This window comes from Athene cunicularia (assembly GCF_003259725.1).
Source record: "Athene cunicularia isolate RWA chromosome 27 unlocalized genomic scaffold, athCun1 chr27_part1, whole genome shotgun sequence".
In the NCBI taxonomy this organism is placed as follows: domain Eukaryota; kingdom Metazoa; phylum Chordata; class Aves; order Strigiformes; family Strigidae; genus Athene; species Athene cunicularia.
Genome location: NW_020799138.1, coordinates 4,408,919 through 4,421,200, shown reverse-complemented (window position 1 = coordinate 4,421,200; position 12,282 = coordinate 4,408,919). Strand labels below are relative to the sequence as shown.

At 47.2% G+C, this 12,282-nt stretch overlaps 1 protein-coding gene across 1 annotated transcript; it reads right to left on the bottom strand.

Moving 5' to 3' along the window:
* Positions 1 to 6,812: 6,812 nt before the first annotated feature.
* RDM1 (RAD52 motif containing 1) lies at positions 6,813 to 11,759 on the bottom strand. Its single transcript, XM_026864621.1, has 7 exons — positions 11,639 to 11,759; positions 11,267 to 11,430; positions 10,751 to 10,873; positions 10,107 to 10,269; positions 9,447 to 9,545; positions 8,323 to 8,411; positions 6,813 to 6,896 (listed from the first exon to the last, which is right to left on the bottom strand). Exons 1-7 carry the CDS (start codon positions 11,757 to 11,759, stop codon positions 6,813 to 6,815), a joined length of 843 nt encoding a protein of 280 aa, XP_026720422.1.
* Between the last annotated feature and the right edge of the window lie 523 nt (positions 11,760 to 12,282).

Below are 12,282 nucleotides of genomic sequence, written 5' to 3'. Positions count from 1 at the left end.
CACTGTAGAGTAAAAAACCCCGGTGGTTCCTGGACTGTATAAACAGAGCTAAATCAAAGTAAATTTCCCCTAGATCATTGTGAAGTATTTCTGTGATCAAGGAGTTTTTCCTCTTTGCCAGGCTTCATTTCTACTCTGAATATCAGAGAGGCCCAAAGAGATTTGTGCCTGTTGGATCTGATGTGGAATTACACCGAAACCCCCTTTCCAGGCTTCTCTCTACTGTCTAAGTGGTGTAAAGAGGTTTATGGTAGGTAAGGATCCAGCCAAGTTTTATGGATGGCAGATGTGGATTTGGCTGAACAATTTTTACTCAAACCTCTGCAAAGAATTTCCTTTCAAGTGGAGAACAAACATAGGAAATTTCAGCCTGAAGATAAAAATTTGGCTCAGTGCTAGGCATGTGAGGAAGGGCCTGGGATGAAGGCTAGAGGCACGAACAGATGCTGATGGGCTGATTCACAAAATACATCAGGTCCTGATTATCTCCAGCTAAAAGAGCAAGAGCTGGAGAAGGGCTTCTTCTGGAAAGCACAACATCCCTTTCTTTCCTCCTCCTCACACCTCCTCTTTGCTTCCCTCCACCAAGGCTTTGATGTTATTGGAGTCTTACTTTCCATATTTTCTTACATTTCCACTGTCCATAAACTTTTACTCTGTTACTGCATCCCGTCAGGAAAAGCTGTGGCCTAGTCCTATAGGAATTGTCGTTCATAATTTATTCTGCCACCTTATTTGGTGCATCACGTGTGAAGTATTGCACTTTTCAGGAGAGCGGGGAGGCTGCAGCCTTTCCTTATGTAGATGAACCCTCAGTAGGCAAAAGGCCCTGCCTGGCTTCCCACTTAGTTCAGGCCCAGATGGAAACGATGATCCTATCCCTGAGGGCTCCTTGATAGAACCGATTATGGATTAAGTCATGTTTTCTCAAGACGCCAAAAGAACAAAGTTTCCTTTTTGTGGATGTTTTTGAGACCTTTTACTTTTAAATGCAATACATGCAAAGTGACATTTCTGGCTAGAGATGTGGGTCACATCCCATATCCCTCATCACCCTGCCTCTTCTCCCTTCTCCTTTCTTATCTATCCCCCTGGGCCCCCACTGCCGCTGTTTTAACCCGGTGTTGGTTCAAGGAAGCCATGGAGAAGGTGGGCAGGCCAGGAGAAAGCGACTTTCAGGCTGCAGACTCTTGGTGGACCCTGGACGACATCCGTAGTAGGATCCAGTGCTTCAGAGAGAGCAAACCTGCTCTTCCCTGCTGTCACAGCAGGGTCCCGCTCTGATTGACCTTCAGACCTTGTTACACTTAGAGCTTCTGTAAAAACTGCATCCCATGCCATGTCTGGAAAGTGCCGTTCTGGATCTGCGTGACGAGATTTCCACCAAGGTTTCTGGGGAAAAAGAAAATCACAGAAATGAATCAGGTCTGTCCTACAGGAAGCTGGAGAGAAGTGGTATTGATTTGTAGGAAATATGCAAATCCAAGGTAGAATAGGGAGGAAACTACCATTTTCTCTTTATTTTTTTTTCAACCTGTCAAGGAGAGGAAATGAAGTGCACATGTGCTTAATCTATTTCTGTTCCAGGATACAACAAACGTTCAAGAAATGGCTTCTATTATGGCTGCGTTTGGAGAACCACGCTCTGATCTCTCATCCTGTTGTGGGTCATCCAGCCATCCGCATTGATCTCTTTAGGTAAGTTAGTCTTTTAGCAGGAGAAATTTAGTCATTGTTCTAAAAATAACAGGAACATTTTCTAGCACAAAAAGGTTTATGAATGCAAACAGACCAGAAAATACACTAGAAAGAAGCTTTCACAACTCACATAAGCTGCAAAAAGGGAAGTGGCTCAAAAGCATGTTCTTGAATCTACAGGATTTTATTGTAAGATAAATCCCTGTTAAAATTAGAATACAAAATGTTAATTACGTTTGCACTGTCATGTTTACTTTCATTTGCTTTGACACTGGCAGCATATATGTTACACGGCTCTGATTTCACACCGTGTTTATATCTGATATTAGCTTGCAGGGGTGCGTAACCTGTGATAACCCTCCTGACCGGAGGTGGCTTTCATCTCAGTGATGTTTTTCTAGCTCTGATTCCACCAGAATTATTCTAGGGCTTGATTTTCCTTTCTGATAACAGAAAATATTCTTTATGTAGGCAAAGTTTAGCAGCTGAGGATGCATTTGCATGGACAACAGTGATAACGTGACCCTCCGGATGTGCCACAGAGATGCAACCTGCCTTCCCCTGGTGCCATCGATGCTTTGCTTGCTGAGGTCAGCCAGAAAAGCCTGAACAGCACCTCTTGTCTGAGGGCTGAGGGACAGGCTGGTAACCACATGTGTGACCAAAATGGTTGTTTTTCTCTTAATCACATTTTTTTACCACATTTGGTGAAAAAGTTATGTTAAACAGACCCTATTAAAGATGCAAAATCAAGAACGTGGAAGTCTGGAAAGGGTACAACGAAGGGGTGACCTAAACTCCACTTTCCTGCCCAGCTCTGCTGTGAGACATGTGTCAACACTCAGCTGCTGTGGGATTCACCTGGCCTAGCTTTAGAAATCAAAAGGCTCCTTGTCTCAGCCTGAATTAGTTGCCTGGGCTTGTTCTGCAGCAAGAGAGAAATATTTTTGGGGAGTGATTCATCCCCTCCTCTGACAGGTTCCCAAGATCATTTGGGTGAATGGGAAGTGCCTGTTCCTCTCCAGGGAAAACAAAGAGAGCCTGAACAATTATCTTAATCCTAGGCAATTATTAGGCATCTAAAATGCATAAGGTTTCTTCTGCAGGAGATGGCCTTGCTACTGGAGAGGGTATTCAGAGACAGCATTGGGGAGCAAATGCAGTGGGGTCTGGACCTCCCAGGGAGGCAGCCGGGTGGTGGGAGTAAGGTCTTTGCATGTGCAGTCTTAGAAGTACTTAGGAGAGTTCAGTTTTCAGCCCTGTGGAAGGGGAGTGTGCCTGGAAGCCTGTTTCTTCCCAATCTGATTCATTTAGCCTGCAACCCACATCCTGCAGAACATGCTTTCTGCTTTTAAGTTCCTGGATCTTTCTTTTCTATGATGTAGGGCACACGTGCCTGCTAAAAAGACAGAGGGAGGGGGAGCTAGTGTGGGCAGTGGGCCCCAGTACTGGCACTACCTTGTTTTCCACCATTCCCCAGCACTGAGACAAGGCCTAGATGCAGCCTTAGGGCTGGCTCACCGCAGGAGCAGCTCCAGAAAGGCCAAGACCACCCTGGACTTGGCTCCTTCCAAGCCAATGTGCATTCTAGAAAACACAAACCCTCCTTTTTTGTGGGAAAACTGCAAGCACGTAAGGGTCACAATAAATAACACTGCAAATGGTGATGGAGCTGAGATCCTTGCAATGATTGGTAAGTATGAGCACCAGAGGGGATTTCGGGACAGTGTCCTCATTTCAGCTACTCTAACAACAGAGGAGCAGGACCCAAACCATGACCCTCATGAGATAATTCCAAGCCAGGGCTTCCTTCGCTGTCAGCTTTTTCACATGAGTAGTACTTTTACCTTTGAGATGAGGTTTGTGTTGAGAAATGACTCTACCTGTGTCTCCTCTGAGGCTCAGGTAATCTGGGCTCTGAGCACTAAAGCTTTGAGCCTGCATGGTGGGATTTATTTCTACCTCTTAGCCTTTAAAATAAGAGAGTGTGACAGCAGCCAAGCAGAGGACAGAACAGGACAAGATTTTGCCGTTCTTGTCTCACACTTCCTTTGCCTGCACCGCACAGGAAACCCCCAAATACGTAAAAAACTGAACTTCAAAGAGAAAAAACCTCTAATACTGCTTTTCTCCCTTCCAGACAGTGTTAGAGACAAGAGTGCTTGTTGCAATTTCATGACATTGTGTGGACGAAGATGCACATTTGTTTCTCCTCCAAGAAGAGGGGGGACTCAGCTGGATACAGCCCTGAGCAACCTCATTGATTTTTTTAATAGAAAAAACCTGTGCTAGCTTTGAGGTTAACCCTGCTCAGAGCTGGAGGTTGAAGCAGAGCTCTCCCAACCTCAGTCCATCTGGGATTTCAGCAGAGGAAGGGGTAGTGCAGGCTTCTCTCTTTCCACCTGGGATAATCACAAGAGGGGCTATCCCAAGTGATCAGCAATATGGGGCTCTGCCTTCACCTCAATGGAGGTCTTTTCACCCAAACTCTGGCAGAAGCAAGGCATACATGCGTTTTGACATGCTCTAGGTGGTTCTCATCCCAAAAATCTTGGTCTTCAGATAAACAGAGCCAGAGGCAATCTCTCAGGGTGTGAGTGATCACTGTTAGCTTGGGGTTGACTAGCAGTCATACAGCATCTGTGAGAAAGGGCAGCAGCCTCCTTCCCTCGGTTGGATTTGGGGAAATGAAAACTGCATTGTGGCCCTACAGGAATCCTCCTACCATGCACTACTGCAGCAGCAAGACACCCTGCTCTGCTCCGTCTGGAGCCTGAAACCGAGGAGGAATAAAGCACACTTGCGTGGGGGTGAGCTGAGCACCAGGGCTCCAAGCAAGGGGGAGGCAGTAGCCCACCATGGCGGGCAGGGAATGGTACCTACAGGTGCTTCAGCAGGAGCAGACCCTCCAGTGAATGCCTCTTCAGTGCCCGCAAATCCTTGTCCTGGAGAACTTGGAATGAGACAAACAGACATTTACTGTTCCACCAGCTGCTCTCCAGGAGGAAATGGAATTTTCAGGGGAAAATATCCTGCAGTAGCTTTACTAAACCATCTCTGAGTCACTAAGGGATCATCACCACTCATCGCAGGAGCAGGCACTTGCTCCTGGCCTGCCGAAGCTAACTGTGACCTGATCATTGATTAAATAGGCACAGGGATGGCACCGTGGAATGGAAGGGACACAGCTCATGGCACTTCTTGCCATCCCAGCAACCCTGGGGATTCACACCCCTCCTCGCTGAGCTTTGAGTTCAGATGGAAATGGTTTGGGTGGGTGCTTGTGCTTGTCATACCCTTGGCTCAAAAAACAGATGAAAGGATTGAAAATACTTGAACTCCTAACATTTTAAACCCTAAGGATACTTACAAGTGCTCAGCCCACGGGTATTTCCTCCACACGTTTTTTGATGGAAGAAATCGAGTTGTGAGTGAAATCTCTGCAAAGAAATGATTGACACTGTCACCCCTCAGAAAACCCCCTTCCCTGCAAATTCGGCTGCTGAGGTGGAAGCGGATTTTGTCTGGAAATGCAGCAGCGTGGCCAGCCTGGCTTCACCCCTCAGTGCAGCAGCATGAGTCCCCCAAAACAAATCTGTCTCCTGTCAGTGACTCTCTCCTGGGTGTGCCGAGAGAAGTTATCGGGAATAAAAAGCTGAGGAGGGGAAGATGGAGGGGGGCTGGTGGGGCGGACTGCTGCCAGCACTCACAGGACAGAGAGGGCCCAGTGGTGGGTGGACGGGGGCACGCTGGGCAGGCGGCATGGCTGCAGGTGAGCAGGCACCGTTGGCAGCGGCAGGGGAGCGGGCAGGGCGCCCTGGGCTGCCCCAGGCCACTGGCCGCCGCCAGCAGTAGCACCAGGAGAAGCGGGCGGCCGGGCCAGGGCAGGCCCGTGGCGGAGCAGGCCGGCTGGGGGTCGCCGGGCAACGGGGAGGCCGCAGGCCTCGCTGCTGTGGCCCCTCGCCTTACGGCTCAGAGCGGGGTCTGGGGCTTTGGGCATCTCCACCATCAAGAGAATAGAACAGAATAGGCTATAAATACAATCCCCACCTGAGAACTTGCCCCCGTAGAGGATTTACTGCAGCCCATGGAGGGCTGGTCCCTCCCTCCTGTATTCTCCCTTGCTGCATCTTGCTTCCCACTTGGATTTCTCTAAATTCACCATCCAGCCATCCAGGATTCACCTTTGCCTTCCCAGTTAAAAAGCTCACCTGGTGTCAGGTGTCTTTCCCTGGAGCAAATCCCCCCTTTCTTCTCTTTTTTGTTAAAACAGGCCACACTCCTCTCAGGAGGGATCTCAAATCATTCCTGTGGCTCTTCCCTGAGCTCTCCCAGAATCATCTTTCTTTCCAAAGAGAGGTCAAAAAGTCTGAGCAGGGGTTTGTTATCAAATAAGCATTCCCCTCCACCACACACCCTCGTGATTTGGGGAGCCTGACGCCCCTTCCCATTGCTTGCGCCACCTCTGAGGTTCATTCATCACATTGGGTTAAAAAATTTTACTTAATTTAATGAAAAAACAGTTCAAAATTAGAAAGAATATTTGCTTTACATAGTGATAATGTCCCAGCAACTTATAGTTGAGGCTCAACACATGTTACAAGACTGAGGCTTATTTCTTGAAAAGACATTTCACTTAAGAGAAATACTTTTTTTCTGTGCCTGTGCAGACGTGTGTAAGTACCACAGCTACTCCTGCTGGTTAAGACATCTCCTTCTGCTGTCTCCGGCCTTCTCCTGCAGATCAGAGGGAACCTGAACCCTGCTCTTGCAGGGAGGGGCTCATTCCTTTTATTTTTCTGTAAGTGCTATGCACATCTGTTACACTGTCTAAATAATAATCATGTAGCTAAGCTGGCTTCCATATATAGCTGACCTGGATAAGTTGACAGGAAAATACTTCCTCTCCAAAACCAGCATATATTTTTGGGCTTAATTTTAGTAACACTAGGTTTATTGCCCATTTCTTTTGCTGTTACGTATTTGGAGAAAAAGAAAGCATTGGATATGACGCACATGTCATTTCACAGCATTAGACTTTCATTCCTAATCAAACACTGCCGAACTTCTGGAAACGATGTGAAGACAGAGCTGCACTAATTAGATGGCATCTCCTAGCTATGAAGCTCATCATCAAAACTGACATCAGACAAAACTTCTTCTTCAAGGTCAAACTGTTCCAAGGACAATTCATTGACCTGGGAAGAGAAATCAAGAATAAATTTCTTTCCATCATATTTTAACTTCTTTCCTTTGCACCTGGAAATAAAATATTTTTACCATGTACAAAAGACAGCCTCCCTAAAATTCACCAACTCAGGAACATTTCTGTTTTGGAAAGACTGACCGATATCACAAGGCAGTGAACCAAAAGGACACCCAGCAGCTCTCCTCCCAAGCAAGTCATGCTGAATTCCTGTCTGTTCCTCTTCCTACCAGGCTGGAAGGTGCCTTGTGGAGAGAGAGCACTGAATTACCTCCCACACACCATCGCAAGGGAAGTGAGACGGCAGAGGAGGTGAGGGATGACTTCTCATAAAAGAGAGGTTGGAGAAGCAGCAGGCTTTCCGTTTGACTTAGCTGCTCACTTCTCTTATGGTCAGTACTTGTTAGGTCAGCTCTCTGCAGGTTTAAAAGAGGTCAGATAGAAGGGGCGGTACAGAGGAAAATGCAGAGAGAGAACAAATCAGCAGAAATTTCATCTTCTCAACTGATTTAAAAAAATATCTGATGGATGTTAGTTACTTCACAGACCAAAATGCTCCTATTTTACTGCTTCTCAGTAAGAAGGGAAGGTAGTTCTGCCCATGGACGCTACGTGACTCGGTGTCAGCAAATGGAACAGTGTGTCACAAGGTTTGTCAGACACTTCCTCCATGCAGACTGCAGGAGGAGTGAGGCACCACGCAGCCCAGTGCTGAGGCACCATGTGAGAGCCATGCTTGCTTTCAAAAGATCACTCTGTCAGTCGTCTCCTCCCGGCAGTTGTTTTCAAACTAAGTGAGATGAAAATCCTCTGCTCATGACTGGCTGCATGCAAAGGCTGGTACACAGAACTCATCTCACTAAGCACGATGATTGAAGTTTTACTGTTGTACCAGGGATTTTTGTTCAGTGCATGCTAACAGATCCCAGAATTACCTGCAGGGATTTCCAAAGCTTTTAACAATCATTCCCTCTGGGTAAGGATAAGTTTATGAAGTACATTTCTAGATGTGGAATTTGATTTATTTAAGGACTTTTTAAAAAAATCATTTGATTTAATCTACTGTGACTTTACCAGGATTTTCACTCTCACAGATTCTCTGAAGAGCAGTCCTGGACACTGTCATGTGAGAGACTTCTCAAGCTGCACCATAACAGTCCTGTACCCTAACTGCTTGCTTTCCTGTGTCATCTAAAATATACATGCATTTCTGCACAAAAGATACCAAAAAATGTAGGAGTCTTAAAACCTTAGCATGCTGTACAATTGCAAGATTTAATTACTTCCTGGGATTTAAGATGAGGTAATTGCTGCATAAAAGGAGGATGTCAGAGGCTCTAACAGTTAACAGCTGTATTTCTAGTCCCTAGATGTAACATGGAGATTCTGTGCAAAAGCTAACTATCCACTGCTTTTACCTCAACAAGCCCCTTCAGCTCCTCTTCTGTTAAGGTGTCTGTGGGCTCCTCTTGGGAGGAATTGTACTCTACAGCCACTTTCCCATTCTCTGAAACAGAATGAACAGGCAGAGACACAGTTAGTTACTACGGTGTGTAACAACAAGAAACCTACCCTAAACTCCAGATGGGACAATTCTGCTTCATAATGGCTGTGAGAGTGAGTGGCTGGTTGGTCTGAATGCCTGTGCTTCTTTCTCTGGCCTACCTGCCCATCTTTTCTGCAGAAAACCAAATGGCTCTTACTAAACAGAATGGAAACTGAAATTGAGGAAGCAGAAATCTATAGAGAGGATGGAGCATGTTAATTACTGGGTCTCTGCGTGTGTGATGGATCAGAAGGCAGGAAGCACTGCAAACCATCTGAATCCAGACACCCACCATTCAGAAGAGGACCTTAAAGAACCTGGGGGAGGAATCAGGCACTCTGTAAAACGAGGATAGCAGCACTGACCTGACCCCATCAGGGTCTCTCCTGATATGCATAAAAGACTAAAGTACTCAGATACCACATAAAGAGGTGTCACCTAAAAGCTCAGAGAGCACAAGATCTGGAACCCAGAAAAAGTAAACTTAGCAGTTCCTGGGTGGGCACAGAGCCAGCTTCTATGACTGAAAACTCAAAGGATATAGTAGTCCCAAAGAAGCCACACTGAGCACAAGAGTGGGGCACAGACCTTTGATGGCATCTGGCTGGCTTGGAACCAGGGCAGGAACATGCAAAGTGCTGCAATTCAGTTCATGTTACCCCTGGAAGCAGATCCTCCTCACGTTCAGCATGCACATGTAGTGTTAAGAAGCTCTCCCTGCCAGCACTCACACTCTTGGAATTTGGAGTTTCAATGACTTATCATAAAAAAAATCTGGCCTCCTGTCAGATTTTCCTTTCACTTGCATAACTCATAGGGTGGAACCACTCTGTTAAATCATTAGAGACCACAACACGTTTAATTTTGCACAAGACCCCGCAAACTTCAATAAAACCCAAGAAAGGTTCAGAGAAAAAGAATTCATATCAATTACCATGAAAGTTATGACATCATTAGCCCAAACACCCCAGCGTTTAATATAAAAATAGGCCTTACCTAAGACTATGAGGAGTATCTTCTGAAAGGCACTAGACAAAGCTTTCCCCACTGCGAGTTTCTGAACTCTTCTTGTGGCTGTGACAATCTCAAGAGGATCTGAACACAACAAGCAGCATGTTATTGATATTAAGATGACACTCTGCATATGAAGCACGCCAGCTGCATCACAGTAGGAAACATAACCAAACACAGCTTTATGGATCTGAGAAGAAAGCTGCTTATGTTTTGGGAGTCATCAGCAGCATGGCAGCACTCTTGCAGGGGCTTTGTGTGCCAACCCACAGCAGCAGCACATGATCCTCAGGCCTGTGTCAGGACCCTGCCCAGGGCAGTGCAGAGCCCCGCCGGCACCTGGGCTGTGCCACAGACACAATTACAAGGCATTTTCACACCAGAAAGTGGCTGTGATGGGGAATGAATAGCTGCAGGCAAGAGGGAGAGAACAGAGGGTAGGAAAGTGATACTGGTGTGAAGCAGGGAGGGAACAGGCTGCTCTGTATCCCTTGCTACATAGCACAGCAGCTCACAAGGCCCTGCACAGATCCTTGCCTCCACCTAAATTCTGACACTTTATCAGACCCACAAGCTGTGCCAAAGCAAGACTGACCAGTGTCTGCAACATCTGTTAAGAGAATTCCAGCTGCATCCAAAACATACCTTCACCATTTTCTATATCTGCCTCGCCAAGGGCAACTCCCCTGGTGTGTACCCCATGGTTGGGCAGTGTCACCTCCACAGCACACAGGTATTTCACAGATCGCTTCTGTAATGTCTTGCCCAGTTCCTCATTCTCACCATCAAAGCCAGATACATTCTGCAGCTGTTGGGAAGACCACAGCTAATTAATTTCAATTAAATAGGAAGGGGATGTTATGATCACTTAGGCCTACGTCTGCAGACCACAGACCTCTGCACAGCCTGTGACTCCAAGGCAGAAGCACATGGTGGAGGCAGAGCAGGGATGTTTACTGTTTTCACCCTATTTTAGAAATACCTCATAGTCTCCAGCCTCTGGAAATCTCAGTCAGTCACTTTCAGCACATCAAGACTACTGTCAGGCCTGCTGCTGCTTTAATCACAGCTGCCCCCATTTTTATTAACAGAAGCCAAGCTAGTGCCATCACTCATAGCAATCTTCTCTCCCCAGACTTTCAAAATACCCCTACTTGTGGTCCAAAACACAGCTCCTGGAGCTGTCTATTATTTGCTGATTTAATGACAATTCTTCTTATTCCACCAAAAACTCTAATTAAGAAGAGGATGAGGGGAAGGACGATGGATGAATATAAAGGGTCCCTTACTGTGATAATGCGACTGGACCAGCCGTTAAAACCAAGGTAGTGGTTGGCCAACTCCTGGCACTTGTGGCTGTTGAGGGCAAGGGCTTGTTGCTGAAACCCCTTCTGCTTGGTGCAAACACAAACCTGTCCAGGAAAGAAGAACCCTGGTTAGACAGGCATTGCTTGTAAGGTTCCCAATGCAGACACACCACTGACAGCTCCAGGAGAGTCATCTGGAGGTAACCTATTCTCTGAACGCATGCATGCTTCTGACATCCATTAGATATTTTTTTACCCAGGAACAGGCCCTGCAAATTATTCCAGAGGAGGGATGCTGCTGTGTTACTGCTTAAATACTATATGGGAGCTGGTGGTGGGGGGACATCACCGCAGTGGTAGCGCCCAGCTACAAATGAGTAAACTTTCTGCATACGGAGCATCACTGAGATCTAAATGTACTTCATTTGATTTTACCCTGCTGCTGGAGGTCACAGTGCTGAGTCCTGCAAGTTTCTCTCCTGGGGCTGTTCTGCTTACCTTCAAGGGAGATTTCTGAAACAGTCTTTGCCCACTGCACGCGCGCTGGGCTCTGCTGGCATCTCCAGCTGAATAAAACTTGATGACGGCGTAATACCCAGGCCCTGCCACGGCAGCATTTCTGTGTGCTCGCACGGAGTAGAGCAGCCCAAATTTGGAAAATGCTGAAAACAGGGAATGCTGAGGAAAAACAAAGAGAAAAAAAGGGTCTTTTGAAATATCTATGTGTGCTCCAGGTGCTGAGCAACAGCGACAGAGAGAGAACTACTTACAAGACCTAATTAGCTGGAAAACGAGGAAAGTTTTTGCTACTGTTTAAGAGCAATAAGCAGCGAGACTGAAGATGAGTGTGTCTCCATAAAAACGCTCAGCCTGGCTGGACCTCTGACACAGACAATGTCTCATCTTCATTATCATCCAGCCTCTGCACCCGGAGCAGAGCAAAGGCAGACAGGGGATTGAAGATCCCAGACTGCCTCTTGCTCTCTGACATCCTTTGTGTGGGTGCACTCTTTGCTGAAGCTTTCAGTGAAACACTGCACAATACTTTGCAGGCAGACTAACGGGGTTTTCTTCTCTCTTCCACCTGGTATCTTTGCAGGTTTGCTGTGCAGACCACAAAACCAGCCATGGCACAGGGGCAGAAATCACCCTGGGGTGGCCTGACACCCCCTCGGGGTTTTCCTGCGCCCAGCATGCCCCTGGGATACAAGAAAACTAAAAAATGATTAAAAACTAAAAAGGGGGGGATTTGAAAATATATTATTAGCACACAGGTGAAACCAACAGTACAGATGGGGGGGAAAGTGGGGTCTTAGCTCCATGAGGGAGAGGCATCATGGGGGGTCCTGGTCCCCACTCCTCAGCCCTGGGGGGATCCAGGCCCCGCTCCTTGGACCTGGGGGGAGCTGGGCCCCTCTCTTCGGCCCTGAGGGGGGGCCAGGGCCCCGCTCCCCAGCCCCACTCCTCCGCCCTCGGGGGGTGACCGGGCCCCGCTCCCCAGCGCCGGGCGGGTG